The 24,175-nt window shown below is 35.8% G+C and overlaps 2 protein-coding genes across 2 annotated transcripts; both read left to right on the top strand.

Moving 5' to 3' along the window:
* Nucleotides 1-1,131: 1,131 nt before the first annotated feature.
* On the top strand, nucleotides 1,132-8,349 carry LOC105397754. The gene is made up of 6 exons (XM_048626304.1): nucleotides 1,132-1,426; nucleotides 1,759-1,915; nucleotides 2,624-2,741; nucleotides 4,651-4,782; nucleotides 5,497-5,710; nucleotides 7,884-8,349. Exons 1-6 carry the CDS (start codon nucleotides 1,264-1,266, stop codon nucleotides 8,036-8,038), a joined length of 939 nt encoding a protein of 312 aa, XP_048482261.1. The 5' UTR covers nucleotides 1,132-1,263; the 3' UTR covers nucleotides 8,039-8,349.
* Nucleotides 8,350-11,259: 2,910 nt separating this feature from the next.
* LOC105381677 lies at nucleotides 11,260-23,972 on the top strand. Its single transcript, XM_038118424.2, has 7 exons — nucleotides 11,260-11,389; nucleotides 18,709-18,881; nucleotides 20,008-20,161; nucleotides 21,129-21,249; nucleotides 21,662-21,793; nucleotides 22,707-22,920; nucleotides 23,231-23,972. The coding sequence occupies exons 1-7, from the start codon at nucleotides 11,334-11,336 to the stop codon at nucleotides 23,383-23,385; spliced, it is 1,005 nt and encodes a 334-aa protein (XP_037974352.2). The 5' UTR covers nucleotides 11,260-11,333; the 3' UTR covers nucleotides 23,386-23,972.
* Nucleotides 23,973-24,175: the final 203 nt, after the last annotated feature.

Here is a 24,175-nt window from a genome sequence, read left to right as displayed (position 1 = left end):
AATATACCTACCTACTCTATAATACCTAAGTTTTATTTTTTTCCTTGTTTACGCATATTATATTATCTCTATTCTATTCTATTCTATTCTATTCTATTCTCTGTGGGGGTGTAAGTACCTGCACCTGGCTCTCTCGAGTGGAACCTTTGTGCATATCCCCAAGGTCTAAACTGCCTTCCTAAGCTTGGACCATTTCCCACCACGCTGGTCCACTGCGGGTTGGTGGGTTCACATATCTAGATGTGCTAAATCTAGATATGCAGGTTTCCTCACGATGTTTTCCTTCACCGTAATAGCGATGGTATACATTGTACTTAAGTTAAAAGAACTCATTGGTACATGTCAGCGCCGGGATCGAACCCGCATCTCTTGCGTGAGAAGCGGGCGCTTACCCGACTGAGCTACCACCGCTCTACCCGACTGAGCTACCACCGCTCTTTTATATTATTATCTCTAATTTTAATATGTTTTTACTCTTATTTTAAAAATTCGGGATTCAAACCCACGACCTTCGGCCTCAAAGACAGTGTTGCTGTCCGCTTCAGATGATGTAGATATTCTAACCTCGTTTATTCAAATTATCAAGAACCGGTTTGCTCCATTATTATGCCTGGGATGAAAAGGTAAGCATTTTGTCTACAGGATGTTCTAGATCTGAAGTATAGTATCTTAAAAGATAAACTTAAAAGTTAAAGGTCAATAATTAATTATAGGTTCCTACTTGAATTTGGTGGAATTTCACTATACCTGAAACGTTTTTAGTCGCCTTGCTGTAAAATTTTAAATAGGTAAATTTTATTTAAATACAATTTGAAATAAGTTTACGGTTCGGTAATATTAACTAAGCAGAAGAAGGTAAAAATCTAAATAAATTATAGTTGTCATCAGTATGTAATGTAATCCACTGGTGGACAATGGCCCCATCTCTCAAGATCTTCTTTTGGATACGATTTCGCATCTTTTAAATATTTTTCTTTATTATGTTGAAATTACATCTGAAAACTAATGTAGGTAAGTAATCAAATGAAATTGGAAAATACACTAGCCATCATATAACATTCTAAGTAGAATTAAGAATGATTTCGATAACACCCTGTATATGCGGAATACCTGTTTGTTGAATCTCTGTTTTATTTATAACTATGTTTCTATTCGGTTAGTTCGCACGTATAATAATGTAATTTTCTCAAAACATACATAACTTATTCAAATAATTATTGAAGTAAATACAAATACACCAGTGTATACAAAGTCTGCTGAAAGATGAATGAAATAAAAAGGAATACATATTTAGAGTTTAATCCAAATCAATTACAAGAAATAAGAAAGCAATACGGCTATGAAGATGTGAATGTATTGAGAAAAACGATCGATGCTATAGAAGATTGGATCGCGAAACAAAATCATTTCGTAGTGAGAAAATTTGGTAAGTTTTTGAAAATAATGTTCAGTGGATTATAATTATTTATGAAATAACTGTTTTGTTTAAACGAAATAACTTTTTTGTTTAAGTACCTATAGTACTTTGAAATAACTTTTTTGTTTAAGGACTAGTACTTCCAATAGTTTAAAATGAGGGGTGACATTGAGTAATATTCCTTCATTTATTTATTGGGACATTAATGACTTACAGAATTAAAGCTCCAAAAAAGTTGGTTCATTAAAGTACTTACCTATTTATCGCAAATGTAAATATATATATTATTATTTGAATTGCCGTTTGAAAAATTATACCTACATATATAATGTGTATTTCAGATCGTGATTACATAGAGAGGATTTTGATGAATTCCAAAGGTTCCGTCGAAAAAACTAAGCAAAAACTGGACAAACTTTGCACGGCTAGACTTTTGATTCCTGAATTTCTGAAAAACTTCAATGTAAAAACAGAATTTGATATTCTATTTTCCATGGCGTAAGTACAAGTACATTATAGTTATCTGTATGTTATCCTTAAAAAAACATCAATTCATAGGTGTTATTTTTTTTTTACTCAATTTAACTCTATTTGGATCTTAAGGAAATAATTAAATTAAAATGTTTTAAAAACAAAAGATTTTATCTACATAATTGTTATGTTATTCAAGGTTAACTATATAATATATTAATGGTAACAAAAACCAAACGCTATTATGGTTTTCATTACCTGTAAAAAAAAAGCATATTTTTTGTCATATTTCCTGAAGTCGGAAATCAGAAGTTATCTAAGTAGTTACCTATCTATCGAGCGGTGGTAGCTCAGTCGGGTAAGCGCCAGCTTCTCACGAAAGAGATGCGGGTTCGAATCCAGGCACTGACAGTCTGTACCAATGAGTTCTTTGAATTTAAGTACAATGTACACTATCGCTCTTATGGTGAAGGAATACATCGTGAGGAAACCTGCATATCTAGATTTAGCACATCTAAATATGTGAACCCACCAACCCGCAGTGGACCAGCGTGGTGGGAAATGCTTAGGAAGGCAGTTTAGACCTTGGGGATATGCACAAAGGTTTCATTCGAGAGAGCCGAGTGCAGGTACTGACACCCCCACACATAATAGAATAGAATAAGAAAGAAAGAAAATACACACATATACGTATAGAATAAGTATCTATAATCCATAATGATGACATTATTCCAGTCACTCGGGCATCCTGCCGAAGCCCACGCGGGGTCACCACAGGGTGGTGTTCCTGCAGCTCCACGCCGACAGCTTCGAGCGCTTCACCGTGCTCTACTCCTTCCGGTACCTCATCGTCGTGAGTACCTATATGCATTTATTATGGTTCCGTAAAAGGAAAAAAGGAACCTTTATAGTATGACATTATTTTCCATCCGTCGGTCTGTCTGTCTACTTCTCGGCGTGAGTCTGTGTGAGACATGACGAAGCACAAAAGCGTAATTACAGCCAACTTCACGAACATTCAAGTTGTTTCAACCGACCTGAAACGCTACCACGGGGCGCATTTAAGACGTGATAAAAGTTCTCCGTCGCGCTCTCTCTTGTGGCTACACGATGAGAGTGAGCGCAATGTAAAACATTTGTCATGTCTTAAATGTGACCCGTGCTAGCCCTTCTGTACCTACTAAGGAGATTTTCAGCACATTTTCTATGTAATAGGGAATATGCAAGAGGTTCAAATAAAGGTCAAATATTATTTATAATAAACTTTGTTATTTTATAACTACGCCTCCATCAATATTTTTGATTATAATTTATTTTTGAGCAAGTAAATGAAGTTGAAAAGTACAAATAAACTTCGGTAAATTCTAACTTCAGAGAAACGTCACCCATTTTCTTAGGGCGGATGTGACGTCAAAATTCTTTATATATCAATCTCAGAATAATAACTTCTTTGCGTTTACGGCGGAAGTTAAATAAATGTCAAGTGTAAACAAAGAAATGTAAATGTCACCGAGTGTTTTTAATGCTCGTTGTGATCATCAGATACGATGGATCACATAAAAATTCTTCCAATAGATCCTAGCCTCCTATAACCTCTCCACTTCTTGTTTGATATGCTTGTATGTTTGCAAAGTTTAGGACTTTTTATATTTTTTGTTGGTAGTGTATGGGCTGCCACTAGTTGTTCTTTTTTAATGAGGCATAAACAGCCATTCGCTAGTCAACGAGCCACTCAAATATGCTCCATATTGCAACACAATAAAATTTAATTTGTATTGTAAGTATTATGACATGAACATGACACAAGTCGTTAGTATATTTCAAAAGTTGTTAGGTATTTTTTTCTAAATTAAGTTATGGAAGAATTCTCGTAATCAGAAGAACTGGACACATTAAATTTATTACGCAGTATGAACGAGTAAACTGTGGCCAGCTGCGGAAAAGTTTTTATTATTATTTTTGTAGAATTAAATTCGGGGATAATCCTGTAGCATGTGAAAGAAAACATCGTGAGGAAACCTCAATATTTAGATTAAGCACATTTAGATATGTGAACCCACCAATCCGCAGTGGACCAGCGTGGTGGGAAATGGTCCAAGCTTAGGAAGGGGGTTTAGACCTTTGAGATATGCACAATGGTTCCATTCAAGAGAGCCAGGTGCAGGTTCTTACACCCCCACACATAATAGAATAGAATGAACCACTAACCCTAGCCTCTCTTACTGAGAACCAAAGTTACAGTAAGTACTTACATACAATACAAATATTACTTTATATTTTTATTGCCATAATAGCGTAATATTGTGTACAAAGGTCCTCTGGTTTGCGCGCTCCCATTTCAAAAGAGCTACTACTAGCTATTTACGAGCTCCCATTACAAAACAGCCACTGGTCACACTTTATTACCATTACAAAACAGCCACTGATCACACTTTATACACTTCCTTTTTCGTTTGTTACCATGACAACATTGGTTTGTTGAAAATACAAAAGTACTCTGTGATTACTTGATTAGGTAAAAAATCTATGCCGAATGACGAGACTCATTATTCTGAGCTGTGAAATTAAAAGATTATGACGTCACACCAGCCCGCCATCCTGACGGGAATTTCAAAGTTGTCGTGATGGTTGTAATTTTTTAACTTTCTTTAAAATACCTTAAATTACTTATTTTGGCGTTGAATTTTTTTTTACTATAATAAAGTGATGTAAAACTATCCAATAAAAGTATTAAAAAAAATTATGCATATTCCCTATTCCAGATGATGGAGTACCTGCTGACGCACGACTACATGGCGGGCGTGATCTGGCTGCTGGACTTCAGGAAGATGAACTACGAGTTCATCACCAGGCTCAACCCGATACTGATGCAGAAGGCCATGTCTATATCTACTGTAAGTTCATGCTTCGTTTATTGTATACACTCACGAACAATGAAAGGGTTGTAATCACACATAATGGAACAGATATGAACGTCAATGGCCGGAGGAACTTTTAGGTACATTACTCGTGATCATCATCTTCTTCTTCTCATTCTTCTTCTCCTAAGACAGAAAGAGCCTCTTATCCGAACGGAGAGTAGTTTGGAAAAACTGACGTTCATCAGAAAATTTTATATTTATACGATGAATAAAAATATTTGACTTTGACTTTGTTAGTGCAATAACGTAAACGTATGAAAGCCATGTAAACGTTAGGTCGAATAAGAATAATTGAGATGTAATTAGAAAACGATTTAATCTACGCGTATCATGAGCCGCGAGCGCAGGATTCGATACTATTTTCGAATCTACACAAACATATGGAAAAAGAACGTATGGTCAAATGTCACTATTTTCGAATCAACACAAACATATGGAAAAAATAAATGCCACTTTTGGAACCAACAAATTTGCCTTACATTTTGAAAGTGACATTTGACGATACGCAACGTAAACGGAGGTTTCGAATCCTGTGCTCGCGGCTCTGATCGCTATAGATTGACGTAATACATTCACGAAGAATGAAAAAGTTCCAGTAATACTCATATAGCACCAAAATAACTCCTAAACGGAAAACGCGTATACATACTATGTGAATTTATAATAATATATTATACTCATTTCCAGGAAGCCTACGCGATGCGGCTAGAAGCGATGTACTTAATCAACTCCTCGAAGCTGGTCAGCACCCTGGTGGCCATGATCAAGCAGACCCTCAGCGACAAGTTGAAGAGTCGCCTCCACGTGCTCAGCGCCCCGGAGGAGCTGGCGGGTCACCTGGACCTGGACATGCTGCCGGCCGACTACGGCGGCGGACAGAAGACTATTGAGGAGTTACACAGTATGTATTTGTGAGAGTCACAACACAGTTTTGCAGTTTGGTCTTGGTAGTTCAGACCTGTAGCACGGGGCGTTATTAAGACGTGACAAAAGTTCTCCGTTGCGCTCGCTCTTGAGGCTGCGCGATGAGAGTCATGAGAGTGAGCGCGATGCAAAACTCTTGTCAAGTCAAATGCGTCCCGTACTCGTACTAGCTCTTGGCTGCGATTACACTATTGTTCTTTGTCAAACTAACCAACCGTCAATCTTTGAAAGAATGAATAGGTGGTTTGATGGTGGTTTGTTAGTTTTTCAAGGTGCAAAAGTGCCATGATCAAGCCGACGCTCAGCGACAAGCTGAAGAGCCGCCTCCACGTGCTCAGCGCCCCGGAGGAGCTGGCGGGACACCTGGACCTGAGCATGCTGCCGGCCGACTACGGCGGCAGACAGAAGACGATCGAGGAGTTCAGTTCCCCAAAATTGATAATGCACATAGAAATCTTCGTCATTGTTCGGCAACGGTCGTACTCGTATTCCCGAGCGTTAGAAAACTATTATGTATTTAGAGTGGTTAAGTGCATTTTCTTCATGAAATTTTAGTAGAATTATGTAATTGGTGCTAAAAGAGATAATTGATTTATCAGTAACGAAATTTGATTCGATAATTCATAATATTGGCGGATAGGATGGATAGTCCAATTGTGAGGCATTGCGTAGGTGTACACATTAACCGAAATAGGAAATGAATATATTAATTCAATTTATTAATTCGATTTATTAATTCAATTTATTATTTCACTTTATTCAATCCAATTTAATTTACATTTAAAATGACATTTAAGTATATTTATTTATTATTTCGGATCTAATTTAATTTAATTTTTGCATGTACCTATGATATTAATATTTTGACTTACAATTTTCGACATGTTTTACTAATTCACTATGGATGTTATATCTGAAAATAAATGTTTAATAATAATAAAAAAATAATAATATTCCATAATATTAAAATTTACTTCGAAAATGTTACAGTAGGTACTTTTCAAGTGTCTTACTGAAGCTGATGTAAAGATGGATGAAAGAAGGTTTGAATAACACAAGGTTTATAACTTTATATTATAAGGAGAAATGGATTTCAAACACAGGTTTACATATTTTTTTTTAAATCTCAGTTCAAATTTATTTACAGCACTGATTATTTCACATTAATAAAAATGTTTACATTAAAATCTCAGTTCAAAAGTATTTACAGCGCTGATCATTCACAATAATATTACAATTACAAACTTGGTCTTTTGGGTGTGGCTTTATTGGCAAAGTGAAGTCTATCAATGTGACGTATATTTTATTCTTAAATGTGCCTCATAATATGGCATCGTCAAAAATAATTAAAGTTGAAATTGAATTCACATTTGAAAAAAATAACAAGAACGATGTGTAATTGCAGCTCTTTATAATTCCACAAAAGTAATACTGATCTTGACCTTGAGACCCTTGACTGATCGGTGACAGCCACCGACCGCCCAAATTGTTTTCGATTATGTGTCACATGATATTGACTACTATTTCTTTCGAACAAGGATCAAAATACAAAAGGCTCTTACGATTCAATGATTCGGGTGTTTCCGGGAATACGACAGTTTGCGAAGATTTGCATGCGCATTATTAATATGGGAGAACTGTATGTTGTTATGAGATTGACAATACGGTTACTGCCAGTTTCAATACTCTATGTATCTACGATAGCTGACAGTTACTACCATACGACTTTCACACATAAAAAGTTGCATTCAGCTATCGATAGATAGAATTAGCTACTGAACCTGGCAGTTACATTTCGGTCAAAACAACTTGCTAGTTTCTGAAGTTGGCTACTAACTATAACATTTTTTCTTTGAAATAATGTATAGATAGTTAGTTAGTTTTTCAAGGTAGAAAAATGTGTTCGCTGCTGAGTTCAAAACTACGATGTTGTTTGAACTGTAGGTACTGTAAGAGTTAAAAGTTCAGGGAAAATTATTCAAAGTCTCTTTCTCTTGTGAAACCGTTTTGTAGTTTTATTGTGAGACAAAAATATGCCAATCAAGCAATAGCAAAGCATACCATCAAGAAATTTTAAGTGATTAAGATTTTCAGTAAAAATACCTACCATCTCGTAAATTCACACAACGAGTAATTTTAAATTGTTTCAGATGAAACCTTCAAGCAGGTTTCCTCGGAGGATCACATACGAAGAATGGAAGATTCGGAGAGAGAGATGACGAACGAGGCGTGTAGGACAACCATGAGGTTCAATGAAGAGGTGCTCGGCATGCCCGGCTCCTTCAAGTCTTTCAACGTTGACTGATTCGTCGTTGACAGTACGTCTAATACGGGTTTTACAGTTTTTCGAAAACTATAAAGGTTTACGTTTTCTCGCATACAAACTGGCGCCTCTAGCGGAATCTATCCTGAAATTTTTGACAGACAATGTATGCAGATGAGAACACAGATGAAAACCTAAACTTTTTTAGTTTTCGTAAATTGCAAAACCCGTACTAGAAGCTAAGTAGACGATAATGGCAAAATTGCAATGCTGACGCGACATACATAACTAAGTTAAAATCTACTAAAATAATGTATAATATAGTGGAATTCAATAAAGGAATCAAAATTGTACCTGTTTGGATTAATATTAAAAGTTTAATAAATATCTTTATAATATAGTAAATGTATCGAAATCTTATAATTAACGACATCATTATGATTTGAATTTGTTATTATATTAGGCCACTGAATCAATCAAAAAAATTCAATAACTCAATCCGATGACACGGAGTTATTTTATACAATTTTAAACAAAAAAAGTTTCATTCTGAGGCACATACTCGTATGAAATTACCACCCAGCCATGAGCAGATGACGCTTTAGAAACGGGCAGTAAACGAATACACATCCACCTTTATTATTCGGGGGTTGAAAACAATTGTAAGGAAATTGAAAGGTCAGACACTTGGCAGAAACTTCTAGAAGCCGCAGCGACCCGGCGAGAGTCGTAACTTACGGAAAATCAGACAATAACTTTAAACCCCGAACCCAACTTTGCAATGCCTGAATATTTCAACACACAATGAATCATAATCCAGCGCAAGTAACTTATTTCGCTGACTTACTTTCAGAAGCTAGCTAGGCTGATCGTCGGCCGATTACAAAATTCAATTTTGCGCCTATACAGGGTGTTACAAAAATGATTTTGTACTAATTATTGACCTAATTACGTTTAACACAATTTTATTTCTTTTTTTTCTCCTTTGAGTATTTTCCCTTTTATCAACTCGAAACATTCTTTATCTAACTTCTCAAAGTTTAGGAGCTTTGGCATTTTTTCCCTCCAGTTCAAACATGTTTGTTCGTCCAGAGATAAAAGTTATATAAAAGTAAAACTCGGACACATTCCACTATGGGTTTCGGGACTTAATTAATTAATTTTGGATTATGTTAAAATACCGTCGAATTTGAGAATTACTTATAAATAAAACATAAGCAGGAGTAAAATGTTATCATTAATTTATATGGGTCATTCTTCTTAATTTATACAACTTTTTTATGACTTAACTTTTTATTTCGAGGTTTCTTTCCTCTTCCAAATGGCCAAACAAAGGAAGATCACAATAAGAAAAAGTGTAATGAGTTTTGTTATTATTACTTACAATTACAATAAACAAGTCGTTTTGTAAAAGTATTGTTTTTCTTGAAATTTACACCTCTTTACTAATTAAGATAATGCCTTTGAAACAAAGGCCCTTCCTTGAAACTTTTGTTCGGAAATAAAAGGGTTAAAATTTGTGTTGTGACGCTATCTCAAGTACACTTCTGAGGGTACAAAACAAAAGTGTTGTTAAATTTTAGCACTTATGTAAAATAGATAAGAATTACGCTGAATTTTCATAATCAAGCTGCCTTTTGAATACTTTTTGGATCACTTAATATGTATAATTAGGTATCTTTTTTACGTTCAATCGATACAGACTGTACCTATTCTTCTGTTTTGATAAGAAAATGAATAATGCGTTAATAACTTTATAAGGTGATTTGTTGGCGCATGGGCGAAACATTGCTACAAAATGATGTTCAGGCGATAAGACTTTTAAAATTATTAATTGTTTATCTACCTACATCACATTATACTATCTTACAATTCGAACCACGTAGGTCTGTGGCAGCTACATATTTTTTTTATAGTTTAAAAATGTAATAAACTGTTGGAGTGAACAGTTTTGAGTTTTATAATTTTATTGGAGTTCCATATAATATGTTCTCTACTAACTTATGTGCTATAACTTACTATGCATTAACCTAATAAATAATTTAAAGCCTTCTCCCTGTGCGAGGGTTCCGAATACACTGGCGACATTGCTTCGCTGGATTAGGTTAGGTTAAAACAACATCTTTTAAGTACCTTTGATTAGCAGCATGTTAGTGGCCCTGACTGCTATGCCGAAGGTCCCGGGTTCGATTCCCGGCTGGGGCAGATATTTGTTTAAAGACAGATATTTGTACTCGGGTCTTGGGTGTTGATATTTATATTTAGTATCTATCTATCTATGTATTTGTGTAGATAATTATATCAGCTGTCCGACACCCATAACACAGGTTCTGCCTAGCTTGGGGTCGGATGGCCGTGTATGAGATGTCCCCACATATATTTATTTATTTAATTTTTTTATCAAAGGAACCTAATTCAAAATAGGAGCTCAGTGGTAGAAGCGTGGTGCTCGATACGTTTCTTTTGCACTGACACTCAATCTCGTTAGTAAAGGTTAAAGTCTTTTATCTGTGGCAAAGATATCATTATCTGACTCTACTACAAGAGGCGGTTTCAATAAACAATCAGTAGCAAGAATAGTAATAATAGCCCTCGGATTCTCAGAAGACTAGCGGAATCGCGTACGTTTTCGTCAGCTGTCACTAAAGTTGTCTGAAAGTTTACTGCTCTGTCGTTTGTCACTGTCATTCGATTTGCCTAGATTGAACGATGGGAAAGGGAGAAAACTTCTGTTTATAATTTTATGTGTTGGTATCATACATTCGTATAAAGTATCGATCAGCGCCAAACAAAAAAAGTAAAGTACCTTCAAGAAATTTAAGTTACTGAGACTCCACCTTCAAGAAATTTAAGTTACTGAGAGGAAGAGTCGGTTTTAGTCACAGAATAATTTTACCCGTTGCACAATTAGAGTTCTCTATCATCTGTGGTTCAAGTGTGGGTCATTCTAACCTTTTGTCGTCAATTTTCAAAATTCGTACAATAAAAGATGTTCAGAATGACCCCCTGAGTCACCCCCTTACCCTTTTTGCAACACTCTGCATAGTAAATTATAAAATAAATAAGCACCTATAAATGTTAAATCGTTATAGGCACTTAGCGTAAAATCCATAGCTATTCAGTCACTACGTTAAAGTGTAAACAAAGCGACTATTTACTAAACCGACACTTCGTATTGTGTACTTTATTTATTTGAAATAAAAGTCCTTGGTGAAGATTGTGTGGTCATCTTAGATTCGTTCGAGCGATTATGACTGGTATTTCCTAGGGGTTAGGGGCACTATAGCGTGCGATACTAGTTTTTCCTATGACCCTATGATGGTTTGTGGCTGGCTGCATGTGTCTTGCTATCATTCTGTTAGTCAGTGTCCTGGTCTCTACTTGTCTTGTTATGTAAGTACTTTTACAAAGATCTAGTTTTTATTGCCTTGTTTTTTTTACAAGTGATTTTTGCAGTGCATATTAGGTCTTCAATATGAAACGGTCCTTATTTTATAAGCATCTGAGAGATTTTGGATCGTCATCGTTACACATCAAAATAATTTAAGAAAATATAGACATACCTAGTAGCTAAGTTATAAAAGTTGTAAATATATCGTGATCCCAAAAAATTATCATATCATTTCAGTCAAACCGGGATGCATAATTTTTATTAAACTCTTGTGCGTGTAAAAAGTATTTATAAATAAAAGCAGAACAATTAAAGATAAGATAAGATAAAGATAAAATACACTTTATTGCACACAAACAGAAACAGTTTCACAAACATAGAAAAGAAAAATGGTACAATCGGCGGCCTTATTACTAAAAGTAATCTCTTCAATTAAATTCATCAATAAAAAAAAACCTAATATTCCTTTCAATATTTAACGCCATACTGTAAAAAAATAAACTTCGAACTCAGTAAATTACTTATTCTATAATTTATACCTTCATACATAGAAACCCTAGTAATTACTTCCAATAAGTCATCATCAAGGTACTTTGCTTTGCCCGCGTGGCCTACATAACAAACTGCATTTTCCGGTTTGTAAAAAGAAACGGAACTAGTGCAATGTAATGCCACATAAAACTTTACTAGGTAGTGATGCCAGTAACAGTTACTATGTGATGCCATGCCGATTATTTTTAACCGATTTCAAAAAGGAGGAGGTGCTCAATTCGTATTATATATAAACTGAAATAAGAATTTCAAAATTAGCGAAAAAAATAATTCATTCTCCATAGTCACGTGACCAAGTTTCTATGGAGAATGAATTTTCAAATTCTGATGTCCGTTTCGGGCTTAGATATACCATGCTGCACATGCTGGTTTCGGCTTAGTATACCTTTTTTGCAACATCCTGTATAGAGTGAACCCCCTGACGCGCTGACCACGAAACCAAAATTTCATCAGAAAGTTACAGTGACTCTCGGCCCTCTTAAACATTGGGTCTTTGCCATAAAATTAAATATCATTACCACGAGTTGCGGCCGCGGCACGGGTTTGTTATCGACGTCGATAAACTCGTTTAACGCGTGTTCTTTCAATCACGGTGTCATATTTATGACTAATTGCGATATAGTGACGTTTATCTACATAGCTAACAAACCCGTGAAGCGGCAGTTAAAAGGCGTAGCAAGGTATCTTCTGACACTATTATTAAGTATTATTGACACTTGTGACATAGTGTGCGTGTAAACAGTGGCACATGGATGTTACAGTTGCACGGGTGGCACCTACTCGTGTAACTTATGGTGGAATAAATAAAGATTTAAAAAAAACTTATGGTGGACCTCCATTGTGTCATTATTAGTCATTCAGACACAGCGATCTCTTACAGGCAACTTTAATACCAGATAAGAGGCAAAATTATAATTATTGTTAAGTATTGAACTCAATTACTAATACGAACGATTTCGTAATTGGTAGATATTTGCAACTAACTTTATACTTAATTATTATTGTTAGGATATAACACAGAAAATTGTAAACTTGCGTCACTACAAGTTGTTCCTGAAAAGATAAAAACATAGACATCGCTAAAAGATTTAATCTAACACCTAACCTAACATTAAGAGATACCAACTTGCCTAATTAACTATTTATCTTAATTATAATAGTAGGGGAAAACAGCCGTTTCTGTGTTAGTAGTTAATTAGATACTTATACGTAGGTAGGTACAAAATGAAGATTTTCACGGAGAAGCAGGTTGGGTTTATAAGTTGTGTGTTTTGAACACGGTTGAAGCTCTTTGCCTCTTGACTACTTTGTTCACCTACCGTACCACTATCGACACAGCATGCTACGTAGTATTGCTGATCCGTCAAACATCCGTCAAATACATAACAAGTTGTGTCAGATTTTATTTTACAGAAGCACTGATCGTAATTTCTAAATGATTGTTGATTGCTATAAGTTCGTGCGATGATGGTGGTACGATAGCGCTATGTTATTTACGAGATATATTTGAGTTATACTCGACTTAAATTAGCTTATCGAGTTAAAAGGCCAGCAAATATAAATTCTTAGGATCAATATTAGTTTTACGCGACAAATATCGCACTTTGATGACAACAACATATTAGAAGTAGGTACCTTTGCTGAACGTCACATCACATAACATGAGGCAAGAAACCTTGGATATTATACGTTATTTGTTGTATGAACTTGCTCTTATGATGTCCTTTTTTAAATACACTCACAAACATGAAAAACTCCCAATTTTTTAAACCATTTAACTAAGAATCTAATCAAAATATTTGTAGGTAGTAGGTACTTACTTCAATATTTCAGACGACGGCATCATTAAGCTAGTCTTTTCCGTTTAGGAGTAACTTGGTACTCAATAAAGTACAGCACCATGTTTATGTCGAATCGCGATTTAGTGACGTTCATCTACACATAAAACGTACCCGTGCATCAGGAACAGATAGTACCTATCTATTTAGTTATCGACACCAGATTTGTATTATAGAGCAACAAGCAAAAAAAAATTATTGTCATTTCGGTTGACAGAGTCTTATTGTTATTGCTTCAATCGTAAAATGTATAAAATATGGCCCAACTAAACGAATTGAGTGCATCCAATCTTATTATTGTCATGTGTTGTGTATATTTATATGACAAATATCCAATCTACTTTATGCACTTGTTTTATATCTGGAGTGGAGACCACGACTAGGCAAAAAACGTAGTCTAAGACGGGCTCCGGCTAGATGGAGTGACGATCTGCGAAAGTTAGCTGGTAATGATTGGATGCCGAAAGCTATAACGTATTTTGTGAGAGGCCTACGTCCTGCAGTGGACTGCTATAGGCTGATGATGATGATGATAAATGATAGTAGCAAGTTTACATAAAGTATAATAAAAATGACAAGTGACTATCCATGCATGACTTGTCAGTTAACTGTCTAACAACTAAACTTGCTTCTAGTAGGTATAGGTTATAGTGTCAATCGCTCTTATCAGAATTGATGCTCAGTTTGATCTCCGCATCGATGTCATCAGCATAATTTATACTTCCGAGAACTTTAGTCTTAGATTAACAATATACCTACGAACTAAATGGAGTGTCGGTGCAAAAGAAACGACGCGACAAAATAATAACACCCCACTTAAAAATCTGAGCTCTTATTTAAAATTGTTTCAGTTAAAATATTTGTGACTTTATTCATTGGTACAATTCATTTTTTTTTTTTTTTTTTTAAGAAATTGTTATCACTCCACAGACTTTATGTCCGTGCCTTTTGAAGAGTGGTAATTTTTATGAGATAGTTTTTAATTCTTTTATCTACTTTCTACTCGGTAAGGAAGTTTCATTTATATATATATATATATATATATATATATATATATATATTCTATCTTTTATATATATAAGTATTGTTCTTTTTTTTTTTCTTTTTCTTTTTTCCCTTTTTTTTTTCCACTGCTGGGGGAAAATCCACATGGACACCTGGGAAGAGGACCCAGGTAGTGTCGGGCGTTAACCGACTAAAAACCCCCAGCCGTGTATCTCATTATACAAGAAATTTTTTTTATTATTATTTTTTTCTTTTTTTTTTCCTTTTTTTTTTAATTAATGGTTTTCAGAGTCACACTTACATTAGTAATGGCAACAAACTTAACAAGGACAGGGCCAATGCCAGCTGTCTTCGGAGAACTTAGTAGACACCTGGCAATGGCTCGGCCCCTCAGTCGTTATAGGTCATGTTTTGCCTGATGTTAGTGTGTGACTCTGTTCTTAAAGATAACTTATTTTAATTGTTAGTTATGATATAATAATCAATAGGTTAGTTATATAAATTATTTTCCCAATTTGACCTATATTTTGCGCTCTTAACCAAAATTATATTTTATGTTTTATTCCGCCCCGTTTTGCCTTCTTAACATTTCCCCAGAAAGTGCAATGACCTCTTCGTCTCGATTGGTACAATGGTTGAACATAAAACGATTTGACAGTAAACAAAAGCGGACAGTTTTTGGTTCATTTTGTATGTGTGACACCATCGTGTTGGTATATTGTTAATCTAATACTTAAGTCAAAGGATAATATTGTCACGGTACATATTTAGCTAAGTAGGTTGTATAAGGTAGTGTGCTAGTACTAGCGCTCCAGTTCCTATACTAGTAAAGATCTTGATACGGAAGGTATTAATTTTCCTCGTAAAGGAAGTGATTGGGAGAAGCACTAAGGCTTCGTTCACACGCAGGTGTTATATAACATTGTCAAGATTAATAACAATAAGTGTTATAACAATGTGTGTATGAACGAACTGAGTGTGGTTATGAATTAAATAAAATCTAAATCAATAAATCATTTGTTTCGGGGCTAGGATTTAACTTTGATTGAAAATAATTAGGTAATTAATAAACATTACAGACACGGCAAGTTTTTGTGTCTCAGAGTGGTTTGCACCAAAAAGTTAATCAAAATTAAATCTATGATCATGTGCCAAACAATTTAATTTTGACTAACTTTTTGGGGCAAGCCACAAATAATGTATATGTATTAGGTACGTACATATTTTTTATTTGGTCAGGGTCAGCGTAAGTAATCCCTACTACTTCAATGAGTTGCGATGATTTCAGTAACGTTTGGAGTTTAGAGATATTCCATCTTAAATATTGAAATAATGTTCCATATAACTTCATACTGTTTTTAACAGTATATTTTAGGTATGAGTGATGGTAAACATTGAATGTAATTTATAGACACAAATTTAGTATAACAGTATTTATGTTTATTTCACATTATATTATTAAAACAAGAATCATCCCATGTATTTACAGGCATAAAAAGTCTAGATTTTAATACCTTCACCTTCTACATATTTTATGCGAAAACCTTAAACTGGCTTGTTACTACATTTTACAATGTCTAGATTTATAATTCCATACTGTTGGTTTTCCTTGCTTCATAAATAAATAAATGGGTGTGAACGCAGCCTACGTGATTTTCTTAGAGCAAGGTGAACGAGATCTAGAAGTGCAGTGTAGCGCAAATGAGCGACGAACGATCGATCCTTTGAGGTTTACATTATTATATGCGGTTTCCGGATTTCAAATACAGGCTGATTTTTTATTTGTTAAAAAAATAAGAGATTTGATAGTCTAGTTATAGGAGTTTTTACCTTAAAATTTGAACAAATCTTGTTCGTTTCCCTACTAAGATTTGTCCGCCTATGTGGTTGTTTTGGCTATATCTTGGTCATACCTTAATCGATTTTAGATTGGAATATGTAATTTTAAAGCTTATAAATTGACTATATTTTTAAGCTATAGTGCCTGAAAATTTTTCAGTTAAAATTCTTTTTTAATTCAGCATTTTTGTTTTCACCTTTCGTAACATTTTCTTATTGTTTCATCTATTTTAAAGCACTCTGGCGAAAAGTGGGTGCAGCAATGCACCTCTGCCTACCCCGCAAGGGAGTACATTAGTACAAGGCGTGAGTGCGTGTTTTTTTTTTTTTTTTTTTTGTCTAAATTAAGTTAAATTTTGCGCATTTAATTATTATAATTAGTTGGCTAAGGTGTCACTAATCCAAAACAATCAAAAAAGTATTAAAAAAATGTTTTTTTTTTTTTTAATTGTTTTAAAACATACATTCTGGCAAAAACCTAAAAAAAACTTGAAACTTAAATAACTCAGAAACGGTTGACTTTCGGATAATGCATTATGGGGTTCAATGGAATAGAAATGCTTTCGTCTATAACCCATTTAAAAGAATACATCGACTTTCCAATCACCCGGTATAATTATAATCCTAATCACTTAGTATATTCGAAAGTTCATTTTTTAACGGTTTTTTTTTAAGTTGAAAGAGTAGCTACACTACATTCAAAGGCATTCACCCTGTAATATGTAGGTAGTTTGAATATCCAGGGAATCGTATAGGTTACATCTTATTCATTCCACCAAACAAGATAAACCAGTGCTTGTGGCAAAACCTGATTAAAACACCACCTGATTCTAGACTGGAAATACAACTTTTGTTTGGGGATTTTGCAAAATCAGACTAGCTTTAATATAAGCACTATTACTAATATTGGCTCAATTAGCGCATAAATATCATATTATCACACAACAGCACTGCAGTTACTGTTCTGTTTATGAAACTCTTAAAACAAAACACTCTTGAACGTCCATAATATCTACCTTTTGTTTTTTTCTGCTTACCAGATAGAAGTAGTATTTTGAAAGTAAATTGATAGTTTACTATTGTATCATAAATAGTAACAGAGCGGTCGTAGCTCAGTCGGGTAAGCGCCCGCTTCTCACGTAAGAGATGCGGGTTCGAATCCCGGCGCTGACATGTACCAATGAGTTCTTTTAACTTAAGTAAAATGTATACCATCTCTCCTACGGTGAAGGAAAACATCGTGAGGAAACCTGCATATCTAGATTTAGCACATCTAGATATGTGAACCCACCAACCCGCAGTGGACCAGCGTGGTGGGAAATGGTCCAAGCTTAGGAAGGCAGTTTAGACCTTGGGGATATGCACAAAGGTTCCACTCGAGAGAGCCAGGTGCAGGTACTTACACCCCCACAGAGAATACAATAGAATAGAATAGAATAGTAACACGATTTCGGCGTTCGACAATGCATCATTCTGAGGAAACAAATCCAGATTCCCAGCGGTTAGAAGAATATATGTACTTACTACGGTTCATACCCATTTATTATTCGTAGACTTAAAATAATTGATCTCTATCATATTCTACGGCGTAATTGTCTTTCATCGATGTATCAACGGAGCCCTACGACCATAGCAATAATAAATACTATTGAAGAGTAAGATTATCTTCATCTGACTTTAATATATATCTGAATACCCTCAGCCATAGACTATCCACTTATCCTCAGCTATTACTGCATCCAAAAGCAGCGTCGCTTATCAAATCTGACGTATGGACATGAAAAATCTGGATATAAACCTAACTGAACGCAAGTCTAAACACTAGCGTAATTTTTATAATACTCAATACTCAATCTTTTATTGCATCCATAAGTAAGTTTTACAGGTGTTAAATAGTATAATAGCCTGTTCTTATATAAGGTAAACTTAATATTCGTAAGCACACCTAAATGCCCTTTTCTTATGTTTTACCTTGTTTTACAACGATTGTCTGGAAGTGATTGCTTTTGCGTGCATCTCTGGTGTTTAAGTTTTCTTTTATGGTATGCAAATAAACATTATTGTATTGTAAACTGTTTAAATTCCAGCCCCAGAACCATGGAGACGATCCCGCACCACCCGCTCATCCAGGTCACGCAGGAGGACCTGGCGAGGGCTCGTGAGTTCTACGGCATCAGCGACGTGAGGAGGATCAGGGAGAGCCTGGACTCTATCGACGACTGGTGCCAAAAGCAGAGCCATCTGGTGCAGAAGAACTTGAGTGAGTATGCACAATATATGCACAATCGTCTTTAGTTGTAACGAAAGTAATAATAACAAAAAAAAATACTTACTAAAAAAAAGTACAACAAGACGGCCTTATTGTTGAAGGAGATAATGTAAATATATTTTGAGGTAGCTGCTGAAATATTTGCTATGTTCCATGACCCATAAAATTACGATAATTTTCTCATAATTGGTAATTAGTCGTCAGTAACAGTATTATGTTTAAGTTAATTATTGTCCTTTGAAACCACTTAATTCTACACGAGCTGTGTAGAACAACAATGTAACATACAAGGAGAGAATGAACAAACTGTTAGTGTACTTATACTACCTAGGTGCATTTTTAGTCCCATCTTTGGCCAATTTTATTTCAGTAAGCCGGTATCTTTTGACTAGGTACCTTCAGCCATCTCAATATCCATAATATTGTGGTATGTAGCCACACGTGTGGTATCTTGACCTTGGCTTGGCCGCAAAGTAGGATGACCTTCACAGTTTTTTTTATTGACCATAGAGAAATCTGGAGGTCTTTGGCCCTGCAGTCGGATGTGCACTGCATATACAGTACTCTATTTATGTATTGCTCATCTAGGGTATCTAAAGGTATGCGAGGTCTGTGTTTACATTTGAATGCCACTATGTTATCATTGCTTGTACAAAAATATTTATTCGCACCTACTAGCATACCATTTTACCCTCTGCTGTAGACTGTCAGGGCCTTACCACAAAAACTTGGACAGTGTTTAACAGATGTTTACTGCTGTCAATCGCCTACAAAATCTGTCAAATTTCGCTTTGAGCACTTGTTAAACAGTGTTTAAAGTTTTTTGTGGTAGCACAGTCAATCTTTTGTGTCGGTGACAAACACTAGAGCTGGTCTAGGGCTTGTGACTCTAGTAAAAGGATAAGATTTGAGAATATTGCCAGTCGCTGAGTGGCCAGGGTGCGCTGGATGAGTATAAAGTACTTATAGCTGATATGACATTCGGAATGGATGTTTTCGTGCACTCTACTGGTTTAGTCCAATGAAAACAGACAAAATAAGAAATGAAATCTGTTGTGCCTCGCCCATGAATTGTCGATGGATTCGAAAGGGTTAATAAAAAAACTTCTTTTTCCAGACAGAAATATTCTGGAGCGTCTGTTCCTCATGTCCAGGGGTTCAGTTGAAGGTACGAAGAAGCGGATCGACGGACTGTTCACGGCGCGAGGGATGATGCCGGAGCTCTCGCTGAATAGAACTGTGGAGGAGTTTGATAGGTTCTGGGATGGCATGTGAGTTCGTTTTTCTGTTGAACATTTCAGTGCTGCAGTTAAAATTTTGACAGATTTTTAACTGCCTCTGTGGTCTAGTGGTAGAAGCTTCGCTTCATGACCCAGAGGTCCCGGGTTCGATTCCCGGGTGGGACCATCAATTTGTGTTTCTAAATTGTGGTTCTAAGTTTGGTTAGGACATAGAAGGCTGATCACCTGATGTCCGAAACAGTGAAACGATCCATGCTGTCGGATGGGCATGTAAAGCAGTCGGTCCTGCGCCTAGCTCTCTCCAGTCGTGTCGGTCAATCCGTCCCATTGGGTTATGAGAGTGATGGAACAGAGAGTGCTCCTGTGTACTGCGCACACACTTGGGCACTATAATCTACTCCTGCGTAGATGGCTGATCTCAAATGAGATTGGCCGCCGTGGTCGAAATTCGGCTAGGAGGACATTATTATTATTATTAAAATTTTGATCAGCGGCTGCTACACCGGCACAGCGCCATATTTAGTAGTGAAATTAATCTACGTCGCTAATAAACCGGTGTAGCAGTAGCAGGGGATTTTCAAGCTTGCATGTTAGATAGAGCGAATACCAGCAACTTATTTTCATTATTTAACATTTATTTCATCACAGTTACAAAAGCCATACTCAGTCCAGCTCCAGCTCTATGAAGCTTCAGATGTGAATGCAAGCAAGCAAGCGTGCATGACCTCCAGCCCGCTGGACCAACAACCTTAAAACCCTGATTACACACATACCGAGTAGAGTGACCGAGACAGTATCCTCGGCCGAGCACTCGGTTAGTTGCTAGCCATTCATTAGTCGAGGATCGGCCGAGGATACTGTCTCGCCACTCTACTCGGATGGTGTAACAAGGGTATAGACAGCTAGGCGTTAATAGATAGATGGGAGATAGGCCGAGAACAGAGAGTTATACTGATGGTGTTCAAGATGACTACCAAGGTTTTGCATGACATTCCAGAAACTACGTGCCTCTGCCGAAGCTCTGCCAGTCGGACTCGTCCCGCGTGATGGTGACGCAGCTGCTCACCGACAACATCGACGACTTCAACCTGCTCACCTACTTCAGATACTGCTTCTTGGTGAGTGTAATGTGTGCAGTAGTAGATTTAGAACTTTTCTACGGAAGCTCGCTTGGCCTTCTCGTGGTGGTGTAAACAGTTATGTTTTCGACTAATTCTGTTTTTTTTTTACGCATTATCATGATTCATGACTCTACTGCCAAAGCAAGGCAGCAATACTTAGATTTAATGCCGACATTAGCTTAAAGTTCCTATGTGCAACACACGCTGCATTGCAGAAAAGAACCTTACGCTAAATGTCGACCTAAGGTACCTAAATGTATTGCATCCGTGCTTTGGCAGTCACTCAGACAGCAAGAGACAGACATAGATTTAATGCTGACATTAGCATAATGTTCCTTTCTGCAACAAAGCATTAGTGTTTGTATACCAAATATTCACTGGTTAATTTACATACTATTACTTTATCCAGGTGGGTGAATACAGGCTGCACTTCGACTACAGCCTGTCGGAGCGGTACATCATCGACCTGAAGAACTTCAGCCTGTCACACCTCAGCAAAGTGAGCCCCATGACCGTGAAGAAGTCGGAAGTGTTGGCTACAGTAAGTTTATTAGATTAGTATGCGTACTGATCCGTAGCTTTGCGCTCACTCTTTGCAATTTTTAGTAACGGGCGAATAGTTTGCATACTGAAAACGCAGCCCAAGACAAACATACATACCACACAAAATATTAAAAGTAACAAAAGTAACTGTTACTCAAATAAACTAGCTCATTGCAGTAGCGTGGGACTAACAGCAGCACTGCCAAAAGCTCCAATATTTTCAGATGTTATTATTAATATCCATCTCAAAAGGTCAAACTCCTGCAGATTGCGAATATCTGACAGCCGCTGACACGGGTCGACACGCTCCGTAAAATACAAAACAGTTCCAAAAATATATTTATTAGAACTGGGGAGAGGAAAAACGAAAATAACACTCAATTTGAACAATGTGAGGCATTTAGGAAAATTATGTGACAATAATCGTGATGTTAATAAATTTTGTTCAAATATTATTTCGTCCATCCAAAGCTTGTCTGGTAGAGATAGCTTTAATCAGCCTTTATGTACTGTATTTTTTAGTTTTTAAGTTGTTTTTTGTATTATTTGCTTTTGCTGCAGTAGGTAATCATTGAACACAAGATCATGAATCACTATTCTTCTTCTTAGCGTGTCGGTGATGATAATAAGATTGTCACCGTACTGAAAGCATTAGCCAGACACGTTCAGTCGCTGCCAGGGTGCGCCGGACATACCTATATAAAGTACAGTTGATTAATTTGACACTCGGGGAAGCTCCCATTTCTTGCACCCCATCAATCATGGCATTCATGACAAAACACGCACGGAAAAAAACATGATTTACTTTCATGCTAAACATACATACTTAACTACTAGAAGCTTAGGAGTGTTCATATCACACAATTGATGATCCCTTTGTATAACTTATTAATGCAATTATTATTTCCCAGGAAGGGTTCGGAACAAAAATCAAAGGCATCCACATACTGAACGCGCCACCCTTCGTCGACAAAGTTGTGTTCCTACTGAAATCGGCGCTGAAGGAGAAGGTGGCAAGTCGCCTGCACGTGCACAGTACCTACGCCGACCTGCACAAACACATCCCTAAGGAGATCCTGCCGAGGGACTATGATGGGGACGAGCAGTCTGTCAGCAAATTAGCAGGTATACTTTAGATTATGACTTTGATAATTGACCAATACACCAGTATATTGGTACCAATGATACTTTAATACAAACTAGATGGAGTGTCATTACAAAAGACACGACAAATAAATAAAACCCTTTTTTTACCACTGATTATTTTGAACAGTTCGATTAGGGGATTTGTGACATTATTCATGGGCATATCGCGCTATTAAATGAATACCAAAGTTTATTAGGTAGTAAACTATTTAACTTCAAGAAAGTACGTAGGTACCTAAACATTTTATTTATTATTCGATTTATCACAGAATTTTATTTTTTTCCGCAGCACAATGGAAAGACGAGCTACGAACAGATGCAGCAAGAAAACTAATTAAAGAATTAGATTATTTGAGGACGGACGAAACGAAACGACAGACAGGAAAATTCAATGAGGAGTACTTGGGAATGCCAGGATCTTTTAGAACTCTAAGCGTCGACTGAAAGTTACAGCACAGATTACTAATTAGCTGAGGCTGTTAAATACGTAATAGGGTGTTAAAGTGATGCTCACGATAAATTTAACAACATAATTTACTGGTAAAAGCCAACAATATTACCCAAGAAACATACCCCAGCAAATGTAAGTGTGAAAAGATTGTCGAATTTTGTATCAAAATAAATAAGCCGTTGAAATAAAAATAAGTTTTTTTCATAACTTTCTGATCCAAATTAATTTATTATGTTATTTTGTGCTTCTACTATGTGTATCACTAGTATCTACCGTCAATTCAGTTATGCATAAGTAATACAAGCGATTTAATTTTGAATTACTAAGTAAGTAATATCCTGTTAATATACCTAGTAAACATGTCAATTATTTAATGTTAAATACATAATCACAATGATGCCATTAAGCATTGTAAAAAAGTTTTTTTTTGTAGATTGGGGCTCATGTTTTGTAAATTGGTTATGTAAGTAAGTACTTAAATAATTAAGATTTATTATTACTATAGTTACATAAGTATGTGTTTTAGAATTATGGGTTGAAATAAGACTTTTAATTAAATTATATTACATCTGGTAAGTAATCTTTGTTTTATTTGGTAGCCAATAGGTTACTTACAAAATTACTATCTTCATATAATCATTATAATTATATAATATATTATCATAATTACAAAAGAGATAGGGAACTATCCTTCTTTAAAAAGAATAAGAAACCTTATTAAAGCTATTTCACCTATACTAACACGAATGCAAAAATACATAACTGAAGTCCACCCAACATAGT

Source organism: Plutella xylostella, chromosome 16, assembly GCF_932276165.1.
Source record: "Plutella xylostella chromosome 16, ilPluXylo3.1, whole genome shotgun sequence".
NCBI lineage: Eukaryota > Metazoa > Arthropoda > Insecta > Lepidoptera > Plutellidae > Plutella > Plutella xylostella.
Note: the sequence above shows the minus strand (reverse complement) of the source record. Positions and strands in the feature narration are given on the sequence as shown.

Bases quoted from the DNA above. Each gene is read 5' to 3' on its own strand.
- LOC105397754 (XM_048626304.1), top strand. From the start codon at position 1,264: ATGAATGAAATAAAAAGGAATACATATTTAGAGTTTAATCCAAATCAA. The intron at 1,916-2,623 runs GTAAGTACAAGT...ACATTATTCCAG, and splicing joins GATATTCTATTTTCCATGGC to TCACTCGGGCATCCTGCCGA. The intron at 2,742-4,650 runs GTGAGTACCTAT...TCCCTATTCCAG, and splicing joins CCTTCCGGTACCTCATCGTC to ATGATGGAGTACCTGCTGAC.
- LOC105381677 (XM_038118424.2), top strand. From the start codon at position 11,334: ATGTGTCTTGCTATCATTCTGTTAGTCAGTGTCCTGGTCTCTACTTGT. The intron at 11,390-18,708 runs GTAAGTACTTTT...TTTAAATTCCAG, and splicing joins GTCTCTACTTGTCTTGTTAT to CCCCAGAACCATGGAGACGA. The intron at 20,162-21,128 runs GTGAGTTCGTTT...ATGACATTCCAG, and splicing joins GATAGGTTCTGGGATGGCAT to AAACTACGTGCCTCTGCCGA.